This window comes from Grammomys surdaster, unplaced genomic scaffold, assembly GCF_004785775.1.
Source record: "Grammomys surdaster isolate TR1022 unplaced genomic scaffold, NIH_TR_1.0 208, whole genome shotgun sequence".
Lineage (NCBI taxonomy): Eukaryota > Metazoa > Chordata > Mammalia > Rodentia > Muridae > Grammomys > Grammomys surdaster.
Window position 1 is genome coordinate 2,770,603 of NW_021604653.1, and position 14,305 is coordinate 2,784,907.

The window sequence follows — 14,305 nt, forward strand, 5'->3', positions numbered from 1 at the left end:
AGACTATTTTTGTGGTAATTTGGTGAAGAATGTGACTGCGTTTGGCCCTTGTCTGAAGAGTCTACCTGAGGCCAAAGTGAAGAGATATTAATTCCATCAACAAAGGAAATCTCAAAAAAGCCCAGCAGAGACTTTGTTCTCTGGTTAAATCTCCTGAAGTGCATTTTGAACAGGGGTACCAAGCGTTGGAAGGGGAAATATAAAATATATGGCTCAAGTATTAAAGGGGCACCAGGAAGTGAAATGGAGCTGAATCCTGTGTTCTTGGACATAATAGATTAAGGGACACGGAGGCAAGATCCCACCCAGCTAAATTTAGATCTAGACATGGTTGTACACATCTTTAATTCCAGAAGACAAAGACAAAGAGATCTCTGAGTGCAAGGCCAGCCTGGGACAAAGCAGGTTCTAGGTGAAGAAAAGCTTAAATCTTGACATGATGGTACATGCCTTTAATTCCAGCATTACAGGAGACAGAGCCATGCAGATCTCTGAGATTAAGGTCAATCTACAGAACAAGTTCCAGGAAAGCCAAGATTAGGCAGAGAGAGAGTTGGGAAACAGAAAGCTGGTAATAGTAGAATAAGGGGAGCCATGTTCCAGCCCCAGAAAGCAGCAGAACACAGCAGCTTCAGCTGTGTGGCTCAGGCTTTCAAGTGAAAAATAGAAGGGACTACTGGGACAATTGATGCTGATTAGCTGGAGCTAAGAAATTAGTGGTGGTTAAGAAGAGACCAGCATTACTGAGGTTAAATCTTCTGGGAAGTGTTTTCTGAGAGCACAAAGAAGCTGTGTTCCAGAGATAGCCAAGATTGTACCTCGTGCTGCAGCTGTACTTGGTGATGTGTAAGAGTCACCCAGGTGGTACTGGTTTTGAACTTATGAAAGGGTCATGAAGAGGAGTTGAGGCTTGGCACTGTGAGAGGCCATGGAAGGCCATTGGTGAAGGTGCAGCCTCAGTTGCAGTTGACAGTCCAAGACTGAAGGGGTCATGCAAAGGATTTGAGGCCTGGCATCATGAAGAGAGCCCATTGGTGAAGCCTAGTTGCAGTGGAAGATCCCAGTGTATTAGAGATGCCAGTAACATGGAATGATCATGAAGAACAGCAGCAGCAGTGAAGTGGATCAACCTGAGCTTAGAGTGCTACAGAGGACAGAGCTGGAGAAGTGATGCTAGCCTTTTGGAGTAGTTTAGGAGATCATATGTGGATCCCAGACATTGAAACAATCTGTAACATTGAAGTTACCTTGGAGACCCCAAGAAGTTCAAGATACTAGAGCTGTGGGCTGTCTGCTGAGGAAAACTGCTAACTGGTAGTGGAACCAGCCCAGGAGGAAGACATCTGTTGCAGTCAACAAAGATGAAAAAGGTGTTGGAGATTTGAAGACTGCTTTGACATCAGACATGGAGATACAGAGTTTGGAGTTTGCCCAGCTGGTTTCCTGTCTTGTTTTGGGGATTATAGTAAAGTGACTGGATGAATCTCAGAAAAGACCTTGAACTTTGGACTTTTAGCATTGTTGAGACTGCTACAGACTTTGGGGGCTTTGGTAAATGTATTTTTTATTATGCTATGGGTAGGTGTGGCTCCCATAGACTCATGTGTTTGAACAGCCCTTTGGGGGCCAGGGAGTGGAATGTGGTTTGTATATGCTTGGCCCCGGGAGTGGCACTATTAGGAGGTGTAGCCTTGTTGGAGTAAGTGTGTCACTGTGGGTGTGGGCTTTAAGACTCTCATTCTATCTTCCTGGAAGTGAGTATTCTGCTAGCAGCCTTCAGATGAAGACTTAGAACTCTCATCTCCTCGTGCACCATACCTGCCTGGATGCTGCCATGCTCCTGCTTTGGTAATAATGGACTGAACCTCTGAACCTGGAAGCCAGCCCCAATTAAATGTTATCCTTTATAAAGACTTGCCTTGCTCATGGTGTTCGTTCACAGCAGTAAAACCCTGACTAAAGACTGTGTGTGAGATAATGAGATTGTCCTTTTATCATAGAAGCCTTCCTTTTGGCAGAAGGATTGAAACAGGGTGTCACTATGTAGCCCTGGATGGCCTCCAAATCACAGAAGATCCTCCTGCCTCTGCCTCTTCAGTGCTCTGGATTAAAGGTGTGCAACACTGTAATGCCACATCATGACAGCCTTTATATATATATATATTTTTTTTGTTATCTGTGCTAATAATTGTGGCTACATTGAAAGGAGTCTTTGGTGTTCAGAATTATAGGACATTGTGTATGTTCCTCAAAAATTGATAGAGGGATAGAAGCAGTGGGACACAAGTCAGGTAATCATGGGTATTAATTCAGTCTTTCAGGCAAGAGCAGAGTAGCTTACGTTTCTGTATTTCTTTACTCATTGCCTTGATCAGAATTAGTTTTGTTCTAAATGGGTATAAAGGATCTGTGTTAGTTTGTGTTGCTATAGGTATTCTTTCTGGATTTGTGCTTTTTGATTTTTTTTCCTTTCTAGAACATTCTATTGTGTTATTGAGATAGGAGATATTGGTAGATGTTGAAGACTTTAGTGCATGTTTTTATAAAGTAACATTAAAATAGTTAGGGCCAAGTCTAGTCTTTCAGATTTTAGTTGTGTTGATAGATGGGATCAGAAATATGTATGGATGAACCATTTATTTGTACTACACAATATGATATTTTAGTAGTAAAATTTCACCTATCACAATTACTTAATTTTATCTTTTTCATTTCATTGTTTGACTGATACACTATGCACTATCTTTAACTTTACCTAAGATAAGAGAAAAAAATACTTTTATTTATTTGCCTTTAAGGAACGCTACAGTTATGTCTGTCCAGATTTAGTAAAAGAGTTTAACAAGTATGACACAGATGGGTCAAAGTGGATCAAACAGTACACCGGAGTCAACGCCATCTCAAAGAAAGAGTTCTCCATTGACGTTGGCTATGAGCGATTCCTGGGACCCGAGATCTTTTTCCATCCAGAGGTAATGCTTGGTAGTTGGTATTTTTGTTTGTTTTATTTTATTTTAAATGGATCACTTTGAAATATGCAACAGAAAATCAGAAGAAATTTGGAGAGAATCACTCCCAGAAACTTTCTTTAGTGTCCTAAAGCACCAGAGTGAATGATTTCTATCCTCCACCCAACCCCTGCCTACCCCCACCCCCACCCGAGAAGAGGTTTCTGTTAAAGCATCCTTATCTGTACATATCCTACTGTGGGAACCGGTGGCCGGAATGATGGCCACAGTACGGCAGGCTCCAATAACCCGAGAAAGTCCGTGGGTTTCCAAAACGGCTTTATTGGCATGACAGATAATAGTTGACTCTGGATGTTCCCCCCAACCCCCTCATTTAACCCAGAGTGGGCCTGACTTAGGGAGGGGGAAAAGAGGAGGGTCACTTAATTTAGCTATACCCTCTGGCCTTTAGATAACTCATGAATATGGAAATCTCTGGAGGCTGAAGCCTGTAGTCACGCCCTCTACCTGTGTGTGTCGCAGGTTAATGGAGATGTAGACCTCGTGTCAGGAGTCTGGAGTCCAGGGGCGTGGTGAGATATGTGCTGTCCCTACACAGGCAATGGATACCTGTTGGGTCTCCGGCTATCTCAAAACCAGTGCTCTACTGGAGACCAAATCATCCTTTCACAGTCCTGTATCCTACCTGTTTAATCTTTATGCACTTAGGGAGAGCTGAGGTCCTGAAGAGCAAGGCAGAAGGTAGCCTTTCAGGTTTGTAACAGCTTAAATCCTGGGAAAGATTCCAGAAAGCCCCTGTCTCTACTGTAAAATGACTGTTGTATCTAGTAGAATAGTCTGTGGAATTGAAGGAACATAAAAACTGTCATAAAATAGTAAAATAGATGCTTTTGGTAATCCTTAATAATGAATTCTTTGTTTTGTTTGTTTTTGTTGTTTTTTGTTTTTTGTGGTTTTTTTGAGACAAGGTTTCTCTGTGTAGCTCTGGCTGTCCTGGAACTTGCTCTGTAGACCCAGGCTGGCCTTGAACTAAGAAATCTGCCTGTCTCTGCCTCCCAAGTGCTGGGATTAAAAGGCATGCGCCACCACCGCCTGGCAATAATGAATTCTTCAGGTAAATTGATATTAGGAATTTAACTTTACTAGAATTTTAATATTCAGTACCTGCTGTGCTTATTCAGCATCAAGAACAGTTATTTTCGGTAAATGCTTTTTCTTTTCTTTCTTTTTTTTTCTTTTTTCTTTTTTTAGACACTTAGTATTGGCTATGACTTTCATGGTCTCAGATTGAGTACTGACTATCGAAAGCTGAAAGATTATAAGAAAAGTAGTTTAGTTGCTTTAACAGATGGACATATCTGTTGAGTTTATAGAAACAGCCCAAGTCTGCTTGGGAGAACCAGGAAACTTCTCAGAGGAATTAACAAATGAAGTCAGCCCAACAGTTGGGTGGGTAACTCTTACCTGCTGGAGAATTCATACTGTGTGGAAATGTAACATGGAAATGTATATGATATGATACATGGTTTTGTATCAGAACAGTGATTTAGATTGGGTTGGAAGTAGATGAGTTTGTTGTAGTTTTTCAGGTGAATAAATATCTGTCATGGAGAAAGGAGGAGAAACAAAATTGGGGTTTTATGGTTTAGTAAATATTTAGATGTGAGAGGGCTAAGAATATGAGGGATCTGTAACTTGAGTAACTTAGATTCTGTCAAAGGAAATGTGGTATAGCAGTCAGAGTGAGTAATGAGATCAGAGCAAATGAGTCCCTGGAAACTTCAACTCGGCTGTGCATGATGCTGCAGTTCAGTAACCTCGTCACTCTAGAAACTAAGACACAAGAATCTAGAGTTTGAGGCCTTCTTGGGCTCCATGGTGTGACCTTCTGTCTCTCCAAAACCAAACCACCAACAGCGGAACTGGAGTTCTAGGAATTTGCAGCCTTGATTCACGCCCTTCCTCCACTCCCACCCCCCCACCCCACCCCCCACCTCACACCGAGTTTTAGGTATTTTTAATTGACTTTGAGCTATAGAAGGTAACTTCCTCTTCTCTTCTGCTCTTGTCCCCATGTGTTCCCTTTGTACCCTGATAACCTTTTCAGCATGTCAGTCAAAGTCTGTCAGTCCTTCTGTCTGCGTGAGCTGTGTACCTACCTACAGTTCATTTAGAAGACTTCTGACACCTTCTGTGTGCTTTCATTACTTTAAAGGAGGATAAAAATAACTCAGAAAGCTGTTTTCTGAAGGATAGTCTATTCTTAAGAATTCATTAAGCAGAAGTCTTGATGAGGAGAAAGCATTTGATGGGCTCCTATGGAGAATTGGGGTTGACTATGGGACTGTGTGTCCTTATCTCCTCCTGCCTCGATTTCTAAGCTCCCAGATGTAGTTAGTTCTTTGTGGGAAAGGTCCATTATTATAGAACAATGTCATTCTTGTTTGAAGTCACTGGTGATTTAAGTATAAGGAGGGTCTGCACATTCTCAACAGCCTTATCTTTGGTTGTTTCTGTGTTTTAGATTTTTTCAATTAAAAACTCTCTTTACCAGTGGTTTTAATTTGATGAGAGAAAATTAGATGAATGTAGTTAGTTCACTGTAGTTTCCCAGAATAGAGCTTCCTTGTATGTATGTGTGATGTAGAAAGTGTGTTACTTCCCAAGTGAATATTTGAGATTCCTTCTGTGTTCTAGTTTTCCTGTTAATTGAAGTATTCATTCATTTTTTCTAATTTGGACTAGATGAATGATTGAATGTTTAACCTATCCAAGATTTGAATACAATACTGATGATAAGATATATGAAAGATGAGAGGATTTACTTTTTTTTATTAAAAGATTTTTTTTTTACAACATATTTTGATCATGATTCTTTATCCTCTCCTAACTTCACAGCTCTTTTCCCCAGCTTCCTACCAGCCCAACTGTCTCTGTCTCTGTGTTTCTTCTCTCAAAAAAAAAAAAGCAAAACCAGTAAGACAAAAAGTGTATAATAGTACGTGAAGTCTAAAGTCAAAGTCAGTTTTGTGTTGGCCTCCTGGACATGGATCCTGCCCTCTACCCAGTGGCCTAGCTGATTTTCCCAGTAGATAGCAGTTAAGACAAGAGTTTCTTACTAAGGGGTGGAAATTTATGTGTCCTTCTCAGTGTTGCAGTTTGTCTAGCTTGAGTCTGTGAACATACTGTATTCTGCACAGTCTCTCTAGGTTTTCTGTGTGTCATTCCTATTGTGTCTGGAAGACACTGTTTCCTTGGAGTCAGTCAGCACCTCTGGTTCCTACTCTTTTAGCCTCCTCTTTTTCCCATAATTCCCTGAGCCTTGAGGTTAGGGTATGATTCAGACATCCTGTAGAAAAGTTTATTTTTGAACAGCTAAGTTTACTACTTCCTATATAGAATATAGGAACATGGAGAGCTTTGTAAAGTTCTGTTTTTGTGTGTTCCTGATTAAAAACTAAAAAATAGAAGTTGTATCTGCACCTACAATCCCAACACTCAGTAGGTTAAGGTAGAAGGATTACTGAAAATTCTGGGCCAGCCTAAGCAAGAGTGTGGGTCAATAAAATAAGATGTGAGGAGAGCGTGTGTTGTGCAGAGGATGCAGGCTCAGCTTTGGCATGCACGACCCTGCTCTGGCTTGTTGCTCACAGTATGGCAGATAACATGAGCAAGATTATGGGAACAATTAACCATATATGCATAGGAGTATGTGTGTGTGGCTGTTTTAGGTAAATATTAGAGAGGACAAAGGGCAATGAAGAGACTTTACTAATCTGCCTTAACAGTGGAAAAGTTTTGTAGAAATCAATGCAATAAAAAAGACTTTTCTGTCAAATTGTTACATTCTTTCTAGATTTGGGAAAATTAAACTTTGCTTTAAAAAAGAAAAAAAAAACAAGAAACAAAATAACAACAAAAAAAAAACCCTAAAACCACTGCCAGGTTCTGAAGTTAAAGTATTACCATGGGCTTATTAAAGCACAGTGCTTTGAGAACTAAGGAATCTTCAGTGTTTGCAGTCTAAAGCCAACAAAGATTGTATGCAGTCACAAATGCCATCATGGACAGTAAGGTCTCAAGTTCTGTTTTGGTTTCTGTCACAGTCAGCCTGCTTGCCTCTGACTGCATGTTAGCTTGTCTTTAAATGACATCCAGAGCTAGCCAAGCTGAGCTCTGTTTTCTGTTTCCCTATAATGCAGTGTTGAGATCTACTTTCCAGGTAAAACATGTGGCCTGTGTGTTTGCTTTTGAGCATCACATGTTAGATAGAAATGGCTTTATTTTGGCTGTGATGTATCATATTAAATACATCACTGACTCTTTATCTTCATCTGTTGATAAAGTTCTTGAGAATATTATAAAGTACTGAATACTGAACCATTGCTCCTAAGGGAAGAAAAAGGTTATGTTTCTGTCAGTCCCTCGTCATGTTTTCATCATCCTATCTGCATACTTCTGGTCTACGTGTTCATCTGTTTGAACTAATTGACATCCATACCGCTGCCTAACTGGCACTTCGTTGTTAAGACACACACCCCAGACACATGTGGACTACACATCAGTTTTGTGCCTTAGATGGTGGTCTAAACATCAGGATTACCAGTCATAGTAGGAAAAATACTAACCTTAAATGACCAAAAAGGACAAGTGTTTATAGTGTGACAGCTAAGAAGACATAGTACCACCTGTTTAGCTTCAACCAGGCACGTACACACTTGAAAGTGCTGCTGCCCTGTGTATGTGGAAATAAGTGTTACCTGTTCACATGAGGGTTGTAAGTTAGTTTCCAGATACAGAATCTAATACAGAATCTAATGACAGGGTGTATGGCACCTTACTGCTGGACCGTTGGTGGTTATTTTCACCTTTTTATAGATTTTATTTTATGTGTGTGTTTTGTAAGCATGCATATCTATGTATATGGATGTGCCTGTTGCCTGTGGAGGTCAGAAGAGGGTCATTGGATCCCCTAGAACTAGAAGTAAAGGAGGGAGCCAGCGTGTATGTTTTGGAAACAGACACAGGTCCTCTGCAAGAGCAACAAGTGCTTTATATTGTTGAGCCATCTCTCTAGCATATTTTCACTGTGGTGAAGTTTTACAAAAAGTATATTGATCAGAGTTCCCTTTGGGAACTTTTGAAGAAGAGCCAGTGGTGTGTGGCTCTTTGAATCTTCGTTAGCAGTTGCTAGATTGTTTTCCAAATGGTAATTTTGATGTTCAGGTATTCTCTTCGCTGTGTACAGAAGTTGTTACTACGATGACTACTGTCTCATAGTACAGGCATAGCTTTCTTATTGTAATTGAATCTCACTTGCATCCTCAGTAGCTTTAGTATGTTGACCACAGGATCCTTTCACTCCTGAGCTGGATTGTTACTGACCTGAACCTAACAATGTTAACATAACAATCCTACATCTCATGTATAAAATTTCTTATTTTTCAGTTTGCTAATCCAGATTTTACACAACCTATCTCAGAAGTTGTAGATGAAGTCATTCAGAATTGCCCCATTGATGTCCGGCGTCCTCTTTACAAGGTTAGTGTTTACAGCAAAAACTGGAGTTTTAAGTTTTCTTTTCATAATATTTAATAGCATATTTTAAAAGCCTTTATTCTTGTTCATTGTTGAATATTAGAAAATTGTGTCTTAGAAAGGACACAATGAATTCTTGTGTATTTGTCTCTAGATTGTTTCTCTTTTAAAATAAAGGTCATAATTTTTGGTTTTTTCTTTTTCTACCAACACAGAACATTGTCCTCTCTGGTGGTTCAACCATGTTCAGGGACTTTGGACGTCGTTTGCAAAGAGATTTGAAGAGAACTGTAGATGCCAGGCTGAAGTTAAGCGAGGAGCTGAGCGGTGGTAGATTGAAGGTTGGTTTTCTCAACCATTTGACAGAGAATTGTTATTGAAGTCTGGACAGGAATGTTTGCCAACTTCTCACTTAGGAGCATTAAGACAACCATACCAGATATTCTGATGGAAGGTGGCTACTGTCCCTAGAATCATGGATGCAGTCTGTTGTTTGGTACTTTGATCTGTTTTGAGCTCTGTTGAGTAATGACAAAACTTTACAGCTTAGGCAGACTGCTTATGCAATAGGTTTTTATGTTTGCTTTCCTCCTCAACCACCCAGTTCTCCTGACATACACATATCTCTCCACTGTGTGAAAGGCTGACTTGTGTTTCACAGACATAGTTTTAAATCTGTATAGCGGGGCCTAGTACACACCCAGTGACTTGAGTTTGATCCCTGGAATCCATGGAAAGGTTAAAGGAGAGAATTAACTCTCAGTGTTATCCTCTGACCTCCTCAAGCACACCATGACACACACACACACACACACACTAGCCACACAAACACACAAAATAAGTATCTTCTAAAGAAAAGTTTAAATTCTGTGTTTGGGGGAATTCACACATTGATTATACACATACGATGTGCCTGTTAACCTGAGATACATTTCACCAGTTGATTTAAGAAAGATCCGTCAAGCTAAAGGAAAATAGTAAAATTAAAAACAAAAGAAAACAAAAACAATGGTATATTCAGTCAAAGAACATACACTCCTCTTCCTCCTCTTTTTCCTCCTCTTAATAATTTGGGATGGGGTGTGTGTGTGTGTGTGTGTGTGTGTGTGTGTGTGTGTGTGCATACATGCACCTGTGTGCATGCATTCACACATGTTTCGATCAAAGGATAACTTGAGTGAGTTGGTTTGATCCTCTTACCATGTTGATCCTTTGGGCAAACTCAGATTGATAACAGATGCCTTTTACCACTGAGCTGTCTTGATAGCTTCCCATGTTCCAGTTAAGGAACTCTAGGAATCTTTGGTTTGGTCAGTATCTCCTAACCTGAACATTTTTGAAGAATACAGGCTGTTTATTTTCTGTACTTTTTTTTTGGTGTGGGTCTGTTTGGTGTTCCTTGTGGGTGAGTGTAGTTTGTGCTTTGGTGGTCACATCACAGAAGCAGTATTTGTTGCATTTGATCAGAGGATACATGATATGGACTCTCCCACCTATTAACTTTAACCACTTGGTAGAGTGCTTCCTGCCAGCTTTCTCCTGTGTGTAGCTGTTAACTTTGCATTTCCATGTGTAGGAACTTAGAGGAGACCTGTCAGGCCGTGTAGCTGTTCTGCTCTTCGTCTCACTTTCTTCATCACACTTTTTTCAACCAGCAGTTTTAGCACTCATTGTCGTTTTCTGGAAATAGCTGGGGCTGAGGTAGTTGCCAGAAGTATAGTTAGTTTCTGTCTGCCCTGGTTTTGCCCCATGCATGCCTCCTTTAATGTATTTGATTAGTATGTTTAGTATTTAATTATGCGTGGTTATGGGGTACAGTGTGATAATCGATACATGTGTGCAAGTTGTAAGATCAAAGCAAGGTAATAGCATTTCTGATCTTTAAACACGTATCATTATGTCTGCAGCCTTTCAAGTCCTGTGTAGTAGTGCAGATAACTGCTAAGCTGTGTATGCTGAGAAGTGTGGTCATCTCCATCCTGTTCTATCCTGCTTCCTCCATGGTCCATGTCCACTCTAGATAATCTCAGTTTCTGAGTCATGTCTCTTGCACTTTTTGTGTATATGCATTTAAGCTTAATTGATAGAGAAATTGGTACTTGAATTTACTGTTGAAATGATGTTATCGTGTCACTTTTTAGCCCAAGCCTATTGATGTACAAGTTATTACACACCACATGCAGCGGTATGCAGTCTGGTTTGGAGGGTCAATGCTGGCTTCCACGGTGCGTAAATTTACCTGTAAACTTTTATGTTTTGATAGAAGAATGAGGAACTTAAAAATGTGTGTGGTGTGTGTGTGTGTGTGTGTGTGTACATATACACACACACACACACACACATATTTATGTTTGGAAGTCATTTCACTTTATTGTTCTTTCTACCTTTTCCTTACTAGACATTCTATACTTCAGAGTGAGCTTATTATACTATATTTTAAAATTTATTATAGGGAAAATTCTTTTAAATGTGTAGAAATAATATTCACCAGAAAGTTATTGGTATTTCTTTTTAAATATCTAAAAATATGAAGGAAAATGTTAGGTTTCATTGCATAGTAAGTATAGTGTTTGAAACAGAATAAAGAGAATTATTCTAGAATCCTCTCTCCAGACCAAAACATGCTCCCTTAGAACATGTTCTAATATAATTAGTATAATAAATATCTTGCTATTGTATTAGGGCATGGGCTATTAAAATAAAGAATTTCTTATATGAGTTACTAGATTTGTAATGTTGTATATAAAACCATTTAAAACAAGTAAAGATTGTTCTCTGTCTTAATTTAGTCATCAGCAGCTGTGCTGTGTTTGCCCTTTAGAATGTAGTCATGCACCAGGAGAAAAGAGTAGGCACAGATGTGCTTACAGTGTCACCTTGCTTCTGCTTCCTTAGGCTCTTGCTGTACTTCAGATTCTTGTTCCAATCTAAATCTAGATTTCCTAAGTGGAGAAGCCCAGCCCAACAGACTACATGTTAGAACCCTGCAGAGACAGGTGTTGAACGGTGGGATATGAATTAATGACGCTAGAGTTCCTGAAGATATATCTATTGTAGATTTTAATCTTGGTTTCTAGAGTTCTGAGCTTTGTCCTAAAGCCATGAATCGACTCATACATATTGTATATTTAACACCCATTTTAAAGTCTCTATTTTACAGACTATTGGAAAATAGAATTTGAACTCTAAAGTGCATTGTTCTGTTTTGTTTTCAGCCTGAGTTCTACCAAGTATGCCACACCAAAAAGGATTATGAAGAAATTGGACCTAGCATTTGTCGTCACAATCCAGTGTTTGGAGTCATGTCCTAAAATTGACTCCTTGTTTATTGGGGTTAGGGAGATGGAAATGAGATAATCTTTCTGATGACCTGTTTTTTGTCTGAATGGATGGTTCTGAGGTTTTTACCCAAACATGATCGTACAGGAATATTTAATGAGTGTGTCAACATGCAGATGTAGAAGAGAGCCAAGATGATTGTTTTCCTTTAGGTTGAATATTTGAATCTTATGTGTATCAAAAAAGAAATGGGTTTTAGTTCTTTCTGTGCCCTGATATTTTGTATATTATTGACTTCGCCAGTGTGCTGGGCTCTGTGGGTGTGTAGAGAGCTCTGTAATGCCTGATTGGGCACTGCTGAGGGAGCAGTGCCGAAGCTTGTTTATATTTCATACTTTTTTATACTTTGAGGAAAAAAAGTCAAAGAAAAACTGTAGTATTGGAGGGAAACAATGTGACCAAGGAAAAGATGAATTCAACAAGCAGCCTCATGGGACTTGGCGCACACTCTGGGTTCCAGTTATCTCGAGCTGCTCCACCCCTCCCCAGCCCAGCGGTTCTCTCTGCAAACGCTTGGATCTAAGAAGCTAGTCTCCTGGGTTAGCTGATGCCTGCCCTGCTTTCTGGTTACTTACATTCTGTTTCTTGCTTTAAAAGAAAGATAAGACTGTTGGACCAGTATTGCAATTCTGTAGAGTCATTTCTTATTAAAACAATAATGTGATTACCAAAATTGGCATATTTAAGGCCTAATGCCATTCTAATAAAGGCAAAAATTTCTTTTTACTACTTGTTTCAGGCTCTTTGATCTCTTTATAAGTTAACTAATACGTCTATTTTCTTCAAAATCTGCAGTAGCTCTTTAAAAAGCACAGCGGTTGGATAGCAAGCTGACTTTTTTATGTGCTCTGTACAAATAATTGTGAACTTTTAATATGTTGAGTGCTTTCATTTTGATAACTGGATCTCCATTTGATATTTCATTTGTATAACTCATTTGCAGTCTGGATTTTTTTTAGTGCCAGTCCCTGACATATCATGAAAAGTTGGTTTTCTTTGCATTTTCAAATATCTGGATCATGAAGAAACGTGATGACAATAAATTAAAATTGAATTATCCTTCCTGATGGTTTTTCTTCATGCAGTGGAGTTCAACTGGCTGGCTATTGTTTGATGAGATTTCTGTTTCTGAAGAGACAGTGGCATTTGTTTAAGTCTCTGGCATGTGTGTGGTAGAGAATTTCTTGTGAACATAAGATTTTCCAGTTATTTATAGGACAGCAAATGGGATGTGTTTTTTAATCTTGAAACACTTAAAACAGCACTGTTGGGAATAACACCATAATATACAAAACACAATAGAATTAGGTATGCCTTCATTACATGCCCGCTTTTGTGGTCTGTTAAATCTACAGAGACAAACTTGGGGACTGAACCTTGATTCTTATGTGGAGCATAACAGGATACTTATAATTTTATTGTAAGCAGTTGAATCATGAGTTTGATGAGCTTGTTCCAGAAGCATTAGAGTGGGTTTCTCCCTCACCCTTGGCCTCTGGTGTGGTCATTTCGGGCCCAATAAGATGTGGTCAATGTAGAAGAGTGAGCTGCAAGGCTGCAGAGGAGCCTCGGTGCCCTGAGCACTTGTCTTCTTGCAGAAGCCACTCCTTTAGTTCCCAGCACCCATGCTGGGTGGCAACAGCCTGCAACCCCAGTTCTAGGGAACAGGCAGAACACATGCAGTGATAAACATATAATACTTCCAGAGAAACTAAACACATATTTAAAAAAAAAAAAAACCCTTTACAATTACTCTCTTTGGGGGGTGGGAGAAGGAATGGTAATCTAGAATGGCAATTTTAAAGAATCATGTCCTCTAACTCTGAGAAAAATGTGTCAAACTTTTGGACATGGATTGTTGGAGTACACAGGAAGACCTAGGCTCTGCTGTGTTTCCCAGGATGCAATTTGGTCTGTGTCTGGAGGAATAAGCTGTACCATGGTTGATGTTTGTCTGTATGAGCACCTGTACCTGTGTGCATGCAGGAATGCCAGGAGGCTCAGGTACCCTCTGAGGACTTGGCACCACTTCTTTTTGAGCAGGTTCTCTCCCTGAATCTGGGACCCAGGTTCTCTTTCTAACTAGGCTAGAAGCCAATAAGCCTTAACAGTTCTCCTTCCACTTTGCCTTTTTGAAGGTGGGGTTACAGATGTACCAGCATTTCCATGGGTGCTTTTACTTCCAAATCTTCTTACCAGCTCCCACAGATGTATTTTGACTCCCTACTTTGGTCCAAGCTTTGTGCATGAATACTAGGAAGCATTTTGACTTCTGTTGAGAGGCTATAGTAGAACAGTCCTGTTCAAAAGTTATCTCTGATGTATCACTTTTGAGCTTTTTTTTTTTAAATTCTCTAGGTTATATCTGTTCTTAAATAGGTCACGTATTTGGTACTTTATATACTTAAAAATCCCCCATAAAATTTATCCCTTTTCAAGACTATCAGGTGAAAACAGAT

At 39.6% G+C, this 14,305-nt stretch overlaps 1 protein-coding gene across 1 annotated transcript in view; it reads left to right on the plus strand.

Moving 5' to 3' along the window:
• The window catches only part of Actr3 (actin related protein 3), a 42,866-nt gene extending 29,961 nt beyond the window's left edge, over nucleotides 1–12,905 (plus strand). Inside the window, exons 8-12 of the mRNA XM_028771477.1 lie at nucleotides 2,799–2,972; nucleotides 8,418–8,510; nucleotides 8,723–8,848; nucleotides 10,649–10,732; nucleotides 11,723–12,905. Of these exons, the coding sequence (XP_028627310.1) occupies nucleotides 2,799–2,972; nucleotides 8,418–8,510; nucleotides 8,723–8,848; nucleotides 10,649–10,732; nucleotides 11,723–11,818 (573 nt within the window). The 3' untranslated portion in view covers nucleotides 11,819–12,905. The remainder of the gene's footprint in view (nucleotides 1–2,798; nucleotides 2,973–8,417; nucleotides 8,511–8,722; nucleotides 8,849–10,648; nucleotides 10,733–11,722) is intronic.
• Nucleotides 12,906–14,305: the final 1,400 nt, after the last annotated feature.